This window comes from Lissotriton helveticus, chromosome 2_1 (assembly GCF_964261635.1).
Source record: "Lissotriton helveticus chromosome 2_1, aLisHel1.1, whole genome shotgun sequence".
Classification (NCBI taxonomy): domain Eukaryota; kingdom Metazoa; phylum Chordata; class Amphibia; order Caudata; family Salamandridae; genus Lissotriton; species Lissotriton helveticus.
The window spans coordinates 451,635,949-451,653,741 of NC_136059.1; the positions used below are offsets into that span (position 1 = coordinate 451,635,949).

General features: G+C 45.3%; 1 protein-coding gene across 1 annotated transcript in view; it reads right to left on the reverse strand.

Annotated features, from left to right (window-relative positions):
* Positions 1 to 10,634: 10,634 nt before the first annotated feature.
* DHX29 (DExH-box helicase 29) overlaps positions 10,635 to 17,793 on the reverse strand; it is a 980,951-nt gene continuing 973,792 nt past the window's right edge. Inside the window, exon 27 of the mRNA XM_078675085.1 lies at positions 10,635 to 10,903. Coding sequence (XP_078531211.1) covers positions 10,851 to 10,903 — 53 coding nt within the window. The 3' untranslated portion in view covers positions 10,635 to 10,850. The remainder of the gene's footprint in view (positions 10,904 to 17,793) is intronic.

The following is a 17,793-nucleotide window of genomic DNA, read 5'->3' on the forward strand; positions in this document are numbered from 1 at the left end:
GCTTAGCTGGTAGCTCCCTTACAATACCTCTAAAAAAGAATAAATGTGTGTCATCAGAAGGCAAACATTTTTTATAACTGTCTTTTAAAAGCACACACTTCACAGGTTAGCAAGTGGCTCACTTACAATACCTCTAAAAAATAATCTTCAAGTGATTCCATCAATTAAAGCCAATACAGGCTTCCAAGCAAGCACACTTTAAATGTGCAGACTGACCAGTTGTGCATATTTATATTTCTTTCAGGGAAGCAGGCTGGCTGGCAAGAAGGCTTGTTTACCTGTCTGCCCCTCCCACGTTTCACAGCACAGGACACTCCCTGGCTTACACTACAGCTGAAGCATTTCAACTCTCGAAATGAACTGTTCCAGGAAGTTGTCTTTTCACAAAAAGTAGGGGAAACAATTTTTCTAAAATTAAAGAATTATGGGCAAGCCATGCCTCTCAGATCCCCCAACCTCGACCACTGGGTCCAGATGTGGGGCTAGCAAAGGAGCTGGGAAGACACATTTTTGGTGCAAGAGAGAGCGTAGATTTACATTTTAAAGCTTTGCTCCCTCTGTTACCACCCTGCAGTCAGGCATCCCTGCATCAATTATATGGTGCTGTAAGGAGCAGTTACTTTAGTCACATCTGTCCTTCTCCATCCCAAATTAAGGTGATAGGACGGTGGAGGCGGGCTAAGAAACAGTTCCCTCAAGCCCCATGTATTTCACAGATGGGGGTAACACTGTGTGTAGGGGCCAGGAGACTTCCAAAGGAGGCAGGGTCGTTAACATACCTGCTAGCCCCAGGCTCCTCCAGTCTTGTTTTGCTCCTAGCTGTTTACAGGAGGCAGGCACTGCATATTCCAGAACTCAAGCCCAGCCTCCTGCTATTGGCTGAACACTACAGGGCAAGGTCAATACAAGGATGGTTTACCAAGGGATTTAGTAGGATTTTTCAGGGGCTTTTGTAAAAATCATGGGGGCATATATAAAATAGGTGGCGCATCCCTGCATATCAGCAGGGAGGCGCCACTTATTGTGCGCCATGCCTCCGCCACCATGGATGCGCAAAAACGGCACAGATGCGTGACGCATCTGTGCTGTAAAAGTGACGCATTGCTGGAGTTTCGTCGCAAGCGCGACGCAGCTCCAGCAATGCTCTGGGGGGCCCTATCTTGTTAATGCTGCGTCAATCCTTACGCCTGCTTCAAGCAGGCGCAGGGTTTTGATGCAGCATGGGCCCCAAAGTGACTGAGTGAAATCTTGTAGATTTCACTAAGCCACTTTTAGAAGGCGTTCCTGCGCCGGAACGCCCCTCCCTGCGCAGGAACGCCTCCTTCTGGCGCAGGGCTTTACAACGTGACGCATCTCCCAGATGCGTCACGTTGTAAGTACCCCGCACCATATCGCATCTTTTGCGCCGCCGCTGCGTCACAAAAGTGACGCAGCGGCGGCGTAAAAGACACGCAAGGGGCTTGTAAATCTGCCCCATGGTGTTTTTGTTTTACAAATGTCCCAATTCAAAATTGTTCTGCAAATCACTAAATCGTAGAGAGTTTGCATAAGTACTAACGGATGTGTGTGGTGCCACCTGAAGTGCCATTCCTCTAATTTTTTTAACCAGGTGGTTAGGTTTTCCACCAATGGCATAACTTTAGAAACCAATGTAGTTTTCCATCTTTAGTTTATCAAAACCAGCCTCATTCACATAGGCCCTTTTTCAAAAGATTTTCTAGAGTCCTCAGAGCCTTTAACTATGCAAAGTTCTGTTCAATGGATTGCTTTCTTAAAGAGGTCTTTCAAATAGAGGATTAACAAAAATATCAAAAATCCAATCCCTAAAAAATTAACCATTAAAAAAAAACATGAGCCTCATTACGAAGACGCAGAACTGTGCCGCAAGCCACTTTGCTGTGCTCAGCTGCGTCATTTTGAAAGCATAGGGATGCGCCGTATTTACAATAATACAGCACATTCCTGTGCTCTACCCTGCTAAAACAGCAGTTGTGTGCCAACCCAGGCACCCATGCTCCATGGTGAAAGGGTGCCTGCATTGCAGGGATGATTGTTGTTGTGCAGGAAGGGACACCTTCCTGCACAAAAACAATCTGACGGCGATTTCATATTTCTATGTGCGCTGCAGAATGCATCTCACATAGAAAGATAAAAAAACTAAGAGAAATAAAAGTATTTCTCTCATAGGGGATTTCTATGTATCGTCATAAGCGTTGAATAGTCCCGCCCATCCGCGGGGACCCCGGAGCACTTTATCCAATATACGTTCTTAAGTGCTGAAGTTCGCCTTTTTTCAGGAAGGCCTTGAGAGGTCCCATAAGAAAGTCATAATGCAGCCTAGAGGTAGGCTACAGTGGTCAGAGTTCTTCATTTTGGAATGGCAAAAGAAAAAACTGTAAATATATAAGCTCTCAGTACAGGACTTTTTTGTAATGGCACAGACAAAAGAACCTTCACAAACCCTTTTGCTATGAGAAACAGAGATGAAGAAGTACAGGGTAATGTAGCCCATAGGCTGTCATTATAAGTGAAGAAAAAGTAGACTGTGCCTTTAAGAGCAGAGAGACCACCAATATCCCATCATGCTCAGCCAGAGGCAGTTACTTTAGTTGTTTTTTCCAGCTCCTTCTGACAGGACCCTTTGAGCATTGAACTCAACCTTTTTATATTTTTTCTCCAATGTTCATCGTGTTTTGCTTCGCTCAACATCTTTTCTCTCTCTCTGTAGAGCATAGTATTTTTCTGATAGGAAAAAGGCTTTTTTATTATATAAAATGCCATCTCTTTTCAACAAATGTCCTAGATGTGGCAGAAAAAAAGCTAAAACAGACCCACACAAGGTCTGTATTATTTGTCTACCATCCTCTCACCTTCCTGTCTCCTGCGACATCTGCAAAACCTTCTCCAGATGTACCCTGCGTGACAAGGAGAAGATTCAGCTTCATGGAAAAGAGAGGAGAAAACAGCAAGTAGCCAGTGGGACCTTTGAGCGAAGGGGAAGTAACTCATCCACCAGAGCTCTTCCCTCAATCTCCAGTGGATGTGGGAGGTCTGAGAGGCGTTCTTCAGCCAGAAAATGCCATCGGTCCCCTAGTCGACGTCAAGAGGAAGTGCGGTGCCAACCTGTTCGCCGTCATTAACTGACTCGCGTAAATGTCGATGCTCGACGTCTAGAACCACTCGAGCGATGTTGAGAGCCACTGTGCACCAACGGCTAATGCCGAGACAGGTGTCGACAACTAAACGTCAACGATGAGATTAGTCGACATCGAGAAGCCGGTCTTCATCAAGTGGTCGACGTCGCCAGGGGTCAACATCGAGGAAACGATCGTTGTCAAAGGCCAGTGGATGACGGAGATCGGCATTGAGGAGAACATCAACGTTGAGGAAACGAAAACCATCAAAAAGAAAGAGAATATACTCCTCTTCGGAGTCTCATTCCAAATCCCCAACTCCGGTTGAGATACCTGCATCTACCATCCCAGTTTCTCCTCGACCGGACCCAGTGGCTCCTACAGTGTCTCAACTGCCGGTATTACCATCATTACCAGCACTGGTCCCACCTGCTCCTGTGGTACCTCAGGTCCCCATCACACCAGGTCCTAGGAGATCACGTTCAAGGACACGCTATTGTTCTAGTCATGGACACACCTCCTCAATGAGATCACACCATTCGCATCACCGATCTTACCACAGGTCAAGATCATGCACACAAAGCCATCACCATAGAGATACGTCTTCTTCTACCAGAGGATACTTGTCTACATTGTCAGACTCGCCTCAACCTCGGTCCTCCCCAATTGATGATATCAACACTTTTTAAGAGGACCGGGTCAGAGGCTCATCGAAATTGAACACATCTATGGAGATCCCTACTCTGTCGACTTCTATCATCTTTAAGACCCTCTACCAATGCATGGCTTCTAGGCCATTACTCCCACTAGTAGCAGGTCTTCTGGAGCCAGCCATCAATCAATCAATCATATCATTTGTAAAGCGCACTACTCACCCATGAGGGTCTCAAGGCGCTGGGGTGGGGAATGCTCATACTGCTCGAAAAGCCAGGTCTTGAGGAGTTTTCTGAAGGTCGGCAGGTCTTGGGTCTGCCGTAGGTGGATGGGGAGGGTGTTCCAGGTCTTGGCGGCGAGGTGGGCGGCAGCAAGCCATGGAATTGTTTCTTACGCCTGCCAACGCAAAATAAGCACCATCAAGGCTCCAGAAGAAGTATCGACCACCGGAACAGGATCCGCTGTTCTTACGTGCCAATCCCCCTCCCAAATCAATGGTGATTTTAGCGGAATGAAAATCCTACACCAATTCACCATATCCTACTTCTCCCCCGATAAGGAGAGCAAAAAGGTGGATTCGTCAGGAAGGCAAGATCTGCAGCACCGCTGCTACGTCCATGAAAGCGGCCAATGCCACAATCCTCCTAGAAAGGTACGACTGCGCCTTGTTGGATTCCATTCTCTACTTTGCGGATCATCTCCCAAAAGAGCACCAGGAAGACTTTCTAGAAATCATCCAGGAGGGGGCTATGGTCTCAAATCAAGTAATCAGCGCGGTAGCGAATGCCTCAATGCTAGCCGCCCACAGTTACTGCCATGGGATCTCTTTACGTTGACATGCATGGCTGTGATTGACATCTCTGAAACCAAATGCCCAGTTATGTCTGCAAAATTTACCTTTTTCCGGTTCACCCACTTCAACTAGCACGCCGACGATGGCGAGAATGAGGACGGAAGTGGTTACCTTAAAAATGGTGGGATTAGAAAAATCTAAAAAACAGCTGCGCTCATTCTGCCCCTACCACTGCTGTTTTCCTTCACAGACGATTCAAACCCCTCCTTGGCAGTCCAGCAGATCGTAACAATATCAGCAACCTTATCAGTCACAGCACAAATCACACAGCGGATGGACCTCCCAACAAACTACCCAGGGAGGACGGCAACCCGCTGCAACAAAATCCTGAATCGTCTCTTCCCCCTCTTCCGTTACCCACTCCAGTATGAGGAAGCATTGCAAAGTATCTGGCAGAGTGGCAACACATAACAGACGCCTGGTTCTTGAATATTGTCCAACATGGCTATTGTCTCAGATTCACTGCCCTACCACCGTCCATTCCTCCGAGGTCGTCAACATCTTGCCTCAAGCTTTTGCAGAAGGAAGTCAACACTCTGTGCCACAAGGAAGCGGTGGAACCAGTCCAGCGAAACCAACGAGGTCAAGGTATACACTCAAGATTCTTCCTAGTGCAAAAGAAATGCAGGCAAGAGTTCAGGCCTATCCATGACCTTCACATAGCAAACAAGTGGATGCGGAAGGAAAAATTCAGGATGCTGGCTTTACACCAAATTTACTCACAACTTCAAAAGGGAGACTGGCTTTGTTCAATACATCTTCAAGACGCTTATTTTCATATCTCAATTGCAAAGTTCAGAAATTTCTCAGGCTCGTCATGGGACAGAACCACTACCAATACGCGGTTCTACAATTCGGACTCAAGTCAGCGTCCAAGACCTTTTCCAAATGATTGGCGGTGGTGGCAGCACAACTGCAGAAACACTTTGTATATCCCTATCTGGACGACTGGCTGATCAAGGCAACCACCTTCACAGAAGCCCAAGAACATTTTCTATGGACATGCGATCTGCTGTATCCCTTGAGTCTGCACATTAAAGTTCAAAAGTCCACATCCTCTCTGGTTCAAATACTACATTACTTAGGAGCTACCCTCAACACCTTACAGGAAAAGGTGTTTCCTTCGGTGGAACAACAGTTATCCATTCTCCGAAAATGTCTTAATCTTCAGTGGATAGCCCATCCATTAGTGCGCATAATCTCCTAGCTCTTCGGCTCGATGGCTTCCAGCATATTTCTTTCTCCCAATGCTCGCCTCTACATGCGCCCTCCCCAAGAGTGCTTAGAAGACCAGTGGAACCAGTTTTCAGGGAACTGGGAGGACAAGCTCACCCTCTCAACTCATGCTGTAGAATCTCTCCAGTGGTGGTGTTCCCAGAACAACCTCCTGAAGGGAATGCCTTTTCTCCACCAACATAGACCATGGTCACGGATGCATCACTACTCGGGTGGGGAGCCCACATGGATCACTTACAGAAACAAGGGCTATGGTCCCAGAGAGAACAGACATATCATATCAACCTTCTGGAACTCCGAGCAGTACACCTGGCACTCAAGGCTTTTCATCCTCCATTCACAATCAACACCCTGCTTGTTCAAGCAGATAATACAACCACCATGTACCACCTGAACAAGCGGGGGGGACGCGGTCCAGAGCCCTTTCACAAGAAGCTTAATCAATCTGGCACTGGCTGATCACCAGGAATCTAACATTAGTAGCTGCGCCTCTACCAGGGGTGCAGAATATCCATGCAGATGCGCTCAGGAGGCTTCGCGATGAAAATCACTAGTGGGTGCACAACGAAGAAGTCGTGCAAGATATCTTCTTATGAGGCACACCTTCTACAGATCTATTCGCCACAGAGGGAAACAAAAAATGCCACAACTTCGCCTCCAGATTTTACCACCCAAGGTCACTAGGGAATGCCCTATGGACCGAATTGTCGAACACATTTCTTTACCCTTTTCCTCCAATACCCCGGCAGTCCTGCACAAACTGGCGTGCACTACAGCCAAGATGATTCTCATTGTCCCAGAATGGCTGAGGCAACTGTGGTTCCCTGAACTCCTTCACCAGTCTATCCGTCTACAACACAGGCTGCCTTGCAGACCAGATCTTCTCACAAAATTCAAAGGTCAACTGTTACACCCCAGCTTTCCCTCCCTGAGTTTGGCCGCATGGCTGCTGAGATAGTGCAGAATGGTCATCTAAACCTGCCTCAGGAGTGTATGGACATTTTAAAGGAAGTGAAGCGACCATCTACACAAGCAGCTTATGCTTTTAAATGGAGACGATTTTGTTTTTGGTGTTCCTCCAAACATATCGATTCCACCTTCTACCAGGTGGAAGTCATTCTCCCGTATTCGTTACACCTTACCAAATCTGGCCTTCAATACTCTCAAATCAGAGTCCACCTGTCTGCTCTCATAGCGTACAGAAAAAGTCCTTCACAAATTTCTTTCTTTAGGATTCCAGTTATTAAAAATTTCCTGGAGGGGTTAAAGAATGTTCTTCCTCCCATTAGATGCCTTTCCTCCATGGGAGTTGAAGGTAGTACTTTCTTGCCTCAAGCTTCCTCCCTTTGGACCCATTCACAAAGCTTCAATACAGCATCTCACATGGAAATCTGCTTTCCTGGTGGCCATTACGTCAGCTAGGACAGTTAATGAGATCCAGGCCCTTTGCACCCATGAGCCTTACACAGTCTTTCATTCTTCCAAAGCTGTGCTACGCATGCATCCTAAGTTCTTCCCCAAAGTGGTCTCAGATTTCCACGTGAACCAGACTACTGCTTTACCCACGTTCTTTCCAAACCCTTCGTCTCCAGCAGAGAGAATTCTCAACTTGCTGGATGTTAAAAGGGTATTAAAATTCTATTTTGACAAGACCAAGGCCATTCGTAGCTCACAACAGCTGTTCTTCAATTATGACCCAGTATGCACAGGTTTAGCTACTTCTAAACAGTCAATATCAACAAGGATTGTCTCTTGCATACTCTGCAGTTATCAGCTAGCCAACAAATCTCTTTCTGGTGGACGCAAAGCTCACTCTACCAGAGGCAAGGCAGCTACTGCTGCTCTTATGAGAAATATTTCCTTAGCGGATATTTGCAAGCTACTTGGAGATCAGTCCATACGTTCACTAGACACTACTGCCTGGACACAGATGCTAGGGCAGATGCTCAAGCAGGACAGGCATCCCTCAGAAATCTTTTTACTTAGCAGAGTACATTTCTGTTTGTTTCTGTCTAATCCACCGCCTCAGGGGAGATGAGCTTGCTATTCTATTCAACACTTTATGACTTTACACGGAAATCCCCTACGAGAGAAGGTATAGCTTCTTACCTGTAATTCCAATTCTCTCGTAGGGGTATTTCCATGATAGTCATAAGCAGTCCTCCCTCCTCCCCGGTGGAGTAGACAGATAATATTCATGATCTGTTATTATTGTTTGAATATAGCCTTCAAAAAGAACTGAAGTAGCTGCCTTTGGCTGCGCATGATGGGATGTTGGTGGTCTCTCTGCTCTTAAAGGCATAGTCTACTTTTTTTTCACCTATAATGACAGCCTATGGGCTACAGTGCCCTGTACTTCATCTCTGTTTCTCCTAGCAAAAGGGTTTGTGAAGGTTCTTTTGTCTGTGCCATAACAAGAAAAGTCATGTACTGAGAGCTTATATAATTACAGTCTCTTCTTTTGCCATTCTAAGCTGAAGAACTCTGACCACTGCTGCCTACCCCTAGGCTGCATTATGACTTTCTCAAGTGACTTTTCAAGGCCTTCCTGAAGAAAGGCAAACTTCTGCACTTAAGGACGTATATTGGATTAAGTGCTCTGGGGTTCCCGCGGATGGGCGGATCTATTCAACGCTTATGACTATCATGGAAATACCCCGACAAAAGAACTGGATTTACAGGTAAAAACCGATACCTTCTCCTCTTTGCACCACTCTTACGCCTCCCCTGAGGAGGCATAGGATTCTGACGCATTCCCAGGTTTACAAAGCATAGTAAATCTGGGAATGCAGCAGAATCCATGGTTGTCGTGTACAGTAACAACCATGGCACGCCCCTTTCAAGCAAAGTAATACGTGAAAAGGGGCAATATTTACAAGGCCATGAAAAGCCACGCAGGGTGACTTTGCATGGGCTTGTAAATATGAGACAGCACACTGCCCAATCAATGTGTCAAAAAACAGAGATGCACTGGTGGCCCAAGGGGCTTGTAAAGAAGCCCGAGTATGTTTCAACAAGTTCATTTCTATTAAAAAGTAACAAGCTTTAAAGGTACACACAAAACTCTGATGTATCTGTGGTGATGTTTTATCTAAATATTCTTCTTCATTTTACTAAATTGGTTTGGAAAAATGATGAGGGATTTCATGAATTTGATGGTGTTTTACCGCTGCTACAACAACGCATTTGCTTTATTTCTGAAAGTAGTATATTATTTCAGCCGCAGCCCAGGATTCCTCGTAGACCTTATTTTACTTTTTAGGCACTAGACTGTTTAACTTTGTGGGCCTCCACCAAGGCTCACATCAAGTCTGCTGCCCCCTTCTTAGTTAGCAGTGTAGTTTCCTACATCACCCATTCAGAATTCGAAAGACTTAAATGAGACAGAACATATGGTATTATACTTTGCAAATCGAATAAATGCATGCTTTTCCTCTTACTGACCATTTTTCCTTAGGCACATTTTACCAATGTTTGCTGGACCATAGGTTGTGGCTGGACAGTAATTATCACAAAACCCAGAATCCTGATTCAGGTGAAGATTCTCATTTGTGCTGAATAAGGATTTGCACAGTTCTGATGCCATGGTGTATTCCAATGTGGGACTAAAAAGGTCAAATGTTCTCTGAAACGCAGTTTTCAACCAAGAAAAAAGGAGAACGGTCACCATAACTTATTTGTTTACGTATTGAACAACATGTTTCCTATGATACTTGCTTTGACGTTAAAGGATCTCCTACTGGTTAGCCTATAAAACCTGTCAACCTGAGCCAACTACTGCTGCTGTGTGCAAAGATGGCCAAGTAGTAATCCACACTGACACAAAACCCACATCCAGCACACTGCTTTAAGCTGCCTGTTGGGTATGTATTGCCACCAGTGCACCTGCATACTTGACTGCATTGTTCACTTCCATACAGCCAAGTGGTCACTAATAGAAGCATTGTGTGATACCTGAATCCACAGTTAATTCTTTAAAAGTTTAAACTGAGGGGCAGATTTACTACTTCTGGCGCATCTCTGCTAATCAGCAGGGATGCGTCAGAAGAGTTGCGATGCATCTGCGCATCCGTGCGCCACCACTGATGCGCCTAATTTAACAATGCAGTGCACCGTGGCGCATGGATGGGCAGATGCGTGTTGCATCCCACCGCGGAAAGGTGGCCCATTGCTAGAGTAGCGTCGCAAGCGCGACGCAGCTCCAGCAAGACTTGGGGTGCCCCTATCCCTAACATGCTGCGTCAATCCTTATGCCTGCTTCAAGCAGGCGCAGCGTTTTGACGCAGCATGGCCTTAAAAGTGACTGAGTGAAATCTTGTAGATTTCACTCAGCCACTTTTAGGAGGCGTTCCTGCACCGGAACGCACCCCCCCCACTGCGCAGTAACGCCCACATGTGTCAGGGCTTTACAACGTGACGCATCTCCCAGATGGCTTTGCGCCACCGCTGCGTCACAAAAGTGATGCAACGGCAGCGCAAATCTGGCGTAAGGGGCTTGTACATTTGCCCCTAAGAGTCTAACATATGGCTTGTCACATATGTTTGTACTTTCCATGCAATCTAAAGATGATCCGTTATCCTAGTGCCAGCACCTTATTTCTTTTTATACCAATCTAATCATTAATAGCACATACATCTATTAAAGTAGTAAATAATCAAACTGCTTGTGTTTTGTTGAATTACTGCAATTCACATTTACCTGATGATTATGTAGGCTTTGGATTACAATTCAAGAATAAATGCAAATGTTTAAGATATTTTATAGAAATGACACTAATGTTTTATTGTACATATTAATGTGATAATTCATTAAATATACCAACTCAAAACCAGACCAGCTAATTATAAAATAATTAAAAGAAAGACAAAACAAATGCAGAAATTCCCCATCCTAGACAGATTCCACAGCTGAAGTGTTAAATCCTTTTTTAGTTGTATTTTTTCTTCTTTCAGGGCGTTTGGAGGCTGTGCCTTTAGTTATTTTCCGTTTTTATCAGTTCTGTTATGATGTGCAAAATCTTGTCATCTACAAAAAAGATGAAAAATGTTAATACAATTATCTACATAGCCTAAAACAAGACACCCTTCATCGCCAGTGACATGTACGTAAAATCGGCTAAAAGGATTAACTACGAAAGCAGATACATACTGTTGAATATGGGGCCATGGCATAAGTAGACATGAAAAACTCTCCTACTTCTATGGCCCGATACCCACCACCAACCACTTCCACCCGCTCAAGCCTTTCCATTAACAATCCGTGTGATTTTATCCTCTTCTCCAATTCCATCCAGGTCACCCCTACCATTGACCCTTTCCCTGTGTAACGAATCTAATGTAAGCATAAACAATTCTCGCTTCTTAGTTGGATCACTTAGCGCCTAAGCCCTTCAGATGTTAGAACAATTATTTACTATAAATGTTATTTTAGGCATTTCGTACAGAGAGACTATAGCTTATACTGGTAATCCTAGTTCGCTTGCATGTGTATATTATTTGAATTAATAAACTTTAGAATATCTCCACGTATGTGCACGATCTTGGAACTCTTTTTAGTAGATCTATGTATTTTTTTTTTCAAAGTGTCCAATTAGAATTATATTTTTACTCTATAAAAAGCACTATGCCTCCCTCCCTTACAAAAAAGAACACAAAAGCATGACCTTACATAGAGCGGTTTTTGACCTTGTTCCTTTAAGGAACCCTTGTGCTCTGCTGTCCAGCAATGCTCAGCATTTGGAGTTTGGCTGCTGGTTTCTTAGGATGGTCCAAGTCAAGAGCTAATAAACCCATTTCCAACTCCTTGCTTAACATGGAGGATGCGAGGCTGTTATGAATCCAAAGATTGTAACTATGATGACGAACTAGGATCACAAGTAACTTCCTTCTCCGTCAAGGAGGCTTCTATGGTATTCAAGCAGGAAATAGAACGCTTGCCAGCCCCCCCTGCTCCTGAGGTGGATAACACATACATTAGACATTAAGTCGTGCCTCAACAAAGTGCATGTTCTGAGCCAGACTCAATGCATTGATGTTTGTCCAGTGAGTGGACTAATCTCCAGGTGGCCATTCTGGGATTCTCAGAGACTGAAGCCTTTCTCATTCGGGCAGCGGTGTTTTTTGTGCCATACCGGTGTGAATAGACCCGTCAGTTACAAAGTTCTGATGTATACATTTCTTTAGATTGATCACCATAATACTTAAGGGATCTTAGCATCTAAAGTTTGAAATTGCCTTTTTGCTGGAAACGTCTGATTCAGTAGAATTAAATCATGGGAACAAATCGGATTAATGGGAAAATCCAAAATTACTTACACGGAAGAAGAAACAAGCATTTACAATGCAATAGGTCTCGCCTTAGCAAAAGTTAGAGCTATTGGCATTGTAAATGACAAACTTTTTATTTATGTGTTGGTTTTGAAAACAGATAAATAAATGGCATTGTCATTTACAATGCCAGTAGCTTAATTTCTCGCAAATGCAAGACCTATTGCATTTGCAATGCAATAGGTCTCGTATTTACGCGAGTTTGAGCTATTGACATTGCAAATAACAATGCGTTTTATTTAGGTTTCAAAAACCAAAACATAAATAAAAGGTCTCTCACACTGCTGTCTCTTACACACTGCTGTCTCTCACACACTGCTGTCTCTCACACACCATGCTCTCCCTAGAACACACACACTGCTGTCTCTCAAACTGCTGTCTCTCTCACACACTGCTGTCTCTTTCACACACACTGCTATTTCTCACACACTGCTGTCTTTCTTGCACACAATGCTGTCTCTCACACTGCTGTCTCTCATACACACTGCTGTCTCTCATACACACTGCAGGTGTGGGTTGTGGGATGTGGGTTTCCAGCTCATATCTGGAGGGTGGGCCCTGCTGCGTTTCATGGGTATTTTTTTTACATACTCCCCAGGGCATTAGTGGTAGCTTCAGAAGCTTTTGTTTTGGGGGGAGGGATGTTGGGGGTCAGATCTCAGCCCAAAGCCCCGACCCCTCTACATGACCTTGTGCCCTCGTAAACGCAATTGGCTTATGATTTTGTCCCTTCATAGACACATCCCCTATAAGATCCTCCCCCCAAATCCCCTCCCCCATTGTGAAATGTATCTGCAAGTTGGCATGCCTGGGCAGTCATTTTGTGGCAGTCAATGGACCACTTCAAAAATGCAGCGCACAATTCATTAATTTTAGTCCGCTGCAGGCAGAAAGCGGATCATGCAAAAACTGAGATTTTTCACCTGATTCACATTTGCTTACTAGGGCTAAGAAATAGAAAATAATTGCCCAGGCAGACTGAGCCACACATAGAGCCACACACACACACACAGAGCCACACACAGAGCCACACACACAGAGAGCCACACACACAGAGAGCCACACACACACAGAGCCACACACACACACAGAGCCACACACACACACAGAGCCACACACACACAGAGCCACACACAGAGCCACACACACACACAGAGCCACACACACACACAGAGCCACAGAGAGAGAGAGCCACACACACACACAGAGCCATACACACACACAGAGAGCCACAGACACACAGAGCCAGACACACAGAGCCACACACACACAGCCGCACACAGAGCCACGCATACACAGAGCCACACACAGACACACACACGCAGACACACACACAAACAGCTAACCTTACAGTGCAGCCTAACACACTAATCTCCTTTACTTGGCACATCACAGCTTTCGAGATTCAGGACTAATCCACCGACTGCAATACAATAAAATACACAAAAAACAATGTCTGATATTACCACCCTTAGATAACAGCAGCTTTTTGACATCATTAATTAAATGATATTCAGGGGCAAATACAGTCCTATAAAGCGGCAAAATGAATTCATTGGAGGAGCACTGAAGTCCAGGAACTTTCTCCTAGCAGGTCAGTTAGGGAAGTAATGAATTGGGACTCCAATGGCACAGAACTGGTTGGGGTCACAGGGCCCAACAGGAAGAGGAATGAATGTATGCGAAGGGGGTTATTTAAGGGCCCAACAGCATATTGTGTGCCTTTGTTTAGGACTGCCGTGACAAGCAGTAACTGTAGTGTGTAAAAGGTACCCCTCCGTATTGCGAAAACTAATATGAAAGAAAAGTGTAAAAAACACTACTCATAGTAGAACCTAGGTCACACAACTGAACTCATTCAGCACCAAAAATAGCTTGATAGGCATGCACTGATCAAACTGCACTCAAGAAAAGGCACTTTCTGACCCCCATTGGTGGTGTCTGATAAGTGAATCACCCGACCTTCCTCTACGTTAAGATAAGGTTTGGCTTTGATGGAATGGTTTCAATGCCTCGCGCCAGGCCTCTAGGACTCTGCACCACTAGAGAATATTAGACTATAGCATCAAGTTTTGCAGGAGTCTCGGTTTTCTTTGATGTGGGCATGTCCTTGGGTGAGACAGGGGACGGTCAGACATTGGCCAAGCAAGCGGCGGCAGCCTGCCCCGGTGGTTTGCCGTGAAGTAACATAAAATGATGCCATTCCCCCGCACAGCGAGCCCCCCCCCCCCCCAGTATCCCAAATTTCACAAATAGGCATTAACCTTGTTCTCAATGGGGCCCCTAGAAGGGTTGGGGGACCCTGAAGGGCCCTCTGTGCACCACCAGGCTGCTTAGGTCTGTGTTTTGACCTCTTCCCTCATCAGATTCACACTAACCCAAGAGGTGCAGCAGGGAAACATGGTCTAACAGGGACTAAATGAAGCCTAATAGGTGCTACAAAATGAAGTACAGGATATAAAATACTCATATAGGAACATGTGCCCCACCAGCTCTCCTCCTGCTTGAAGTTCATCAGTCTCTCCATCTCCTCGAGCCTCAAAGGCTTCACTTCGTCTAGAAGGGAATGGTCCAGTTCGGGCTCCGGGGGCGTTGGCACCTCTTGCAGTCTCCTGTTCAATAGTAGCTCTTCTTCAGCATAAGATCCGGGGCTGTCGCAAACCCCGCAGGAGCCCAGCAGCGCCATGACACAGGACCCAAACCCAGAAGTGCAGCTGCTGCTACTACAGCAGCTGGGTGAGAGAGACGTGGACCTGGGCCTCGGGCAGCTGGCTGCGGGGAGAGCAGCGGAACGCCAGAGCTGTTAGTTTTTCTGAATTGCCCCTACGCCGGGTTGCGACTCACTCCCTGACTGTCACTACTGCCTGGCCAGCGACCCTCGCCCATGCCTCCGCTTGCCACCGACCCAGGTGCAGCAGGCGGACCCCGCACAACTTCCAACACCCAAACCGGCATACCAGCGTCGGCCTACGGTGACCCAGATGGACCGGGCCACGCCCACTCGGTGATCTGCTGGAGATAGGGTGACGCCATCTTACTAAACGCGACAGTTACAAGTGGCAAGCCTGGAGATTAGAATGAGCGGAAGTAGCAACGGATGCAAACTCTTTGCAAACGAGAAAGAACAGGGGTTGTATGCGCCGCAAACACAGCTTTTAAGCCTTGAAGTAAACAGCTGAGGGAATGGGGGGTCTAGGGAAGGAGGCAGACCGCTATGCTGCACTCTCACTTCCAGTCTGACACACATACACGCCTTACGGAATTTGAAGTGCATTTAATTTCACCACATGCAAGCATGATTTAAGAAAGAGACTGAATGTGTGTGTGTAAGAGAGAGAGAAAGAGCGACACAGAAGTGAGAGCAGGGGAAACAACCTTTACAACGCAACTTTTACCACGCAGTGCCTTTACGACGCAACTTTTACAACGCAAACCATTACAACGCATTGCGCTGGGGTGCGCTCTAGCAGAGGGAATGTGTTTAATGTACTATCCAACACCTTCCCTACTATCCACGGGGACTGGAGTTCGAATAGTAAATTAAACAATTCACTATCCAGCGCCTAAAAGCACTATGCTTTGTAATGGTATGCGTTGTAAAAACCGTGTTGTAAAAGCATGCGATGTAAAAGCATGCGTTGTAATGTCATACATCCGAGAGCAGTCAAACTGCCAGAGCTCTGACAGATCAGCCAGCCCCCGTAAGTCCTCCATTTTCTTCTCATTTGCTAAGCCTGACAAGAACCTGTGTGTGACAGTGAATGTCAGTACCATTGATGCCTGTGTCTCTACTCAAAGTTCCCTTTCTGCTCCTTATTTGTGCCGAGCAGCCCTTGTCCTGCATAAGCTGATGCACTTTGCAGGCTCCAAGTTTTAGCTAGCGGCCTTCAGTCTCCGTTTTTTACTCCAACCTCTACCAACTCGTCCAAGGGCTTGGTGAGACCAGAGACTCTCCTGACCTCATTCCACACTGTTCCAAGCTCAGTGACGATGAGGCAACAGGTAAATGTAATACATTGTATTGTAATTGCATTTATATAGTGCTTACTACTCCTGACGAGACGTCAAAGCGATTTTTCGGCGTGTAGCACGGTACTCCAGAACCCATAAAGGATTAGTGGTGAATTATTATAGAGAAACATGAAAGTAATTTGAGTGGTGGATATGTTAGTCAGTTATTTGTATTGAGGAGGATAGTGGAGGGATAGAGAGGGAAAAATGTTTGTATTTATATAGCGCTTTCTACCCCTAATGAGGTGTTGAAGCGCTATTTCAGCAAGTAGAACACAACTCCAGAACCCATAAAGGATTAGTGGTGAATTAGTGTAGTGTAATATGAAAGTAATTTGAGTGGTGGATATGTTGGTCTGTTATTTGGATTGAGAAGGATAGTGGAGGAATAGAAGAGGGAAAAAGGTTTTGTAGTATTGTCTCTTATAGTTTTCCTTCTCTCTTTGAACAATGCATTGCTCGTGTTCCAGAGAGTGGCGGTTTGACTTGACTTGTCGCCTGAAGCTGCCGGGGGTACTTATATCTCGACCCAAATAGAGAGATTTTTTTCACATTTTGTCATCAGCCACTTACCTAACATAGCGACCAGCATTTTCACAAGTTTTTGTGGCAATATGTTTCAAGTTGGTTCTTAATGGAGTCTCAGTGACATTATTGAGAGTCTCAGTGAACTTATTGTTACACAAATGCATGTTTCTTTCTACATATAAGAAGATTCATTTATATATTTTTTGTTTCTTTTTTCAAGACAGGATATTTTGCATTTGTGTTGGTTGTGCCTTACAGTGTGTTGTGCATCAAAATATATGATGCAGTCTGTAAATCCTCCACCATCTTTTTTGGAGACACCAGGAGAGCCACTTATTAAATGGAGGCAGTGGCATGATGCCTTTGAAACCTACCTAGGGGCAATTGGGGCCTCAGATTCAGACCAGAGAGGAAAAGGTATCTACTTTTATACTCTTTGGGTATTGAGGGCAGATCCACGTTTAAATATCTGTCTGATGTTCAAGTCTAGGGGAAGGTTGAGCTAGATGTCTATGAAGAAGCTTTAAAGAAGCTAGTTCAAAGATTTGATGTCACTCCCAGTCTGGTGGTGTTGAGGCACAAGTTTGTCAAGAGAGAGCAAAAACCGCTAGTGGAGATCGATACGTACTTCGAGAACTTACAGAGCAGCTTATTCGTGATCAGTTCATCTGCCACTGCACTGACAAGTCCATCAATCAGAAGTAGCTTTCTTTAGGCAACCCTTCTTTAACTGAAACCATCAGGATTGGCAAGAGCACAGAGACTTCAATCAAATCAGCAAGAGAACTTGAGGACAAAACCTCTGTATAACTTAATGCTGTGCTCTACAACGTTAACAAGGAGAGGGTGTTTAAAGTGTCTTCCTCGTCACTTCCATCATCGGTCAACCCGATCCAGCAGAACTCTTTTTTTAAACAATCTAACATGTGCTTCAGGGGTGGTTATCCCCCTCATCAAAAGGGGGGTCAGCCTTTCCTGGCTACAAATGCACATGTTAGACTTCGTGGGAAATCTGGGCATTTTGCCAAGGTGTGTCATAGTGCCACACAC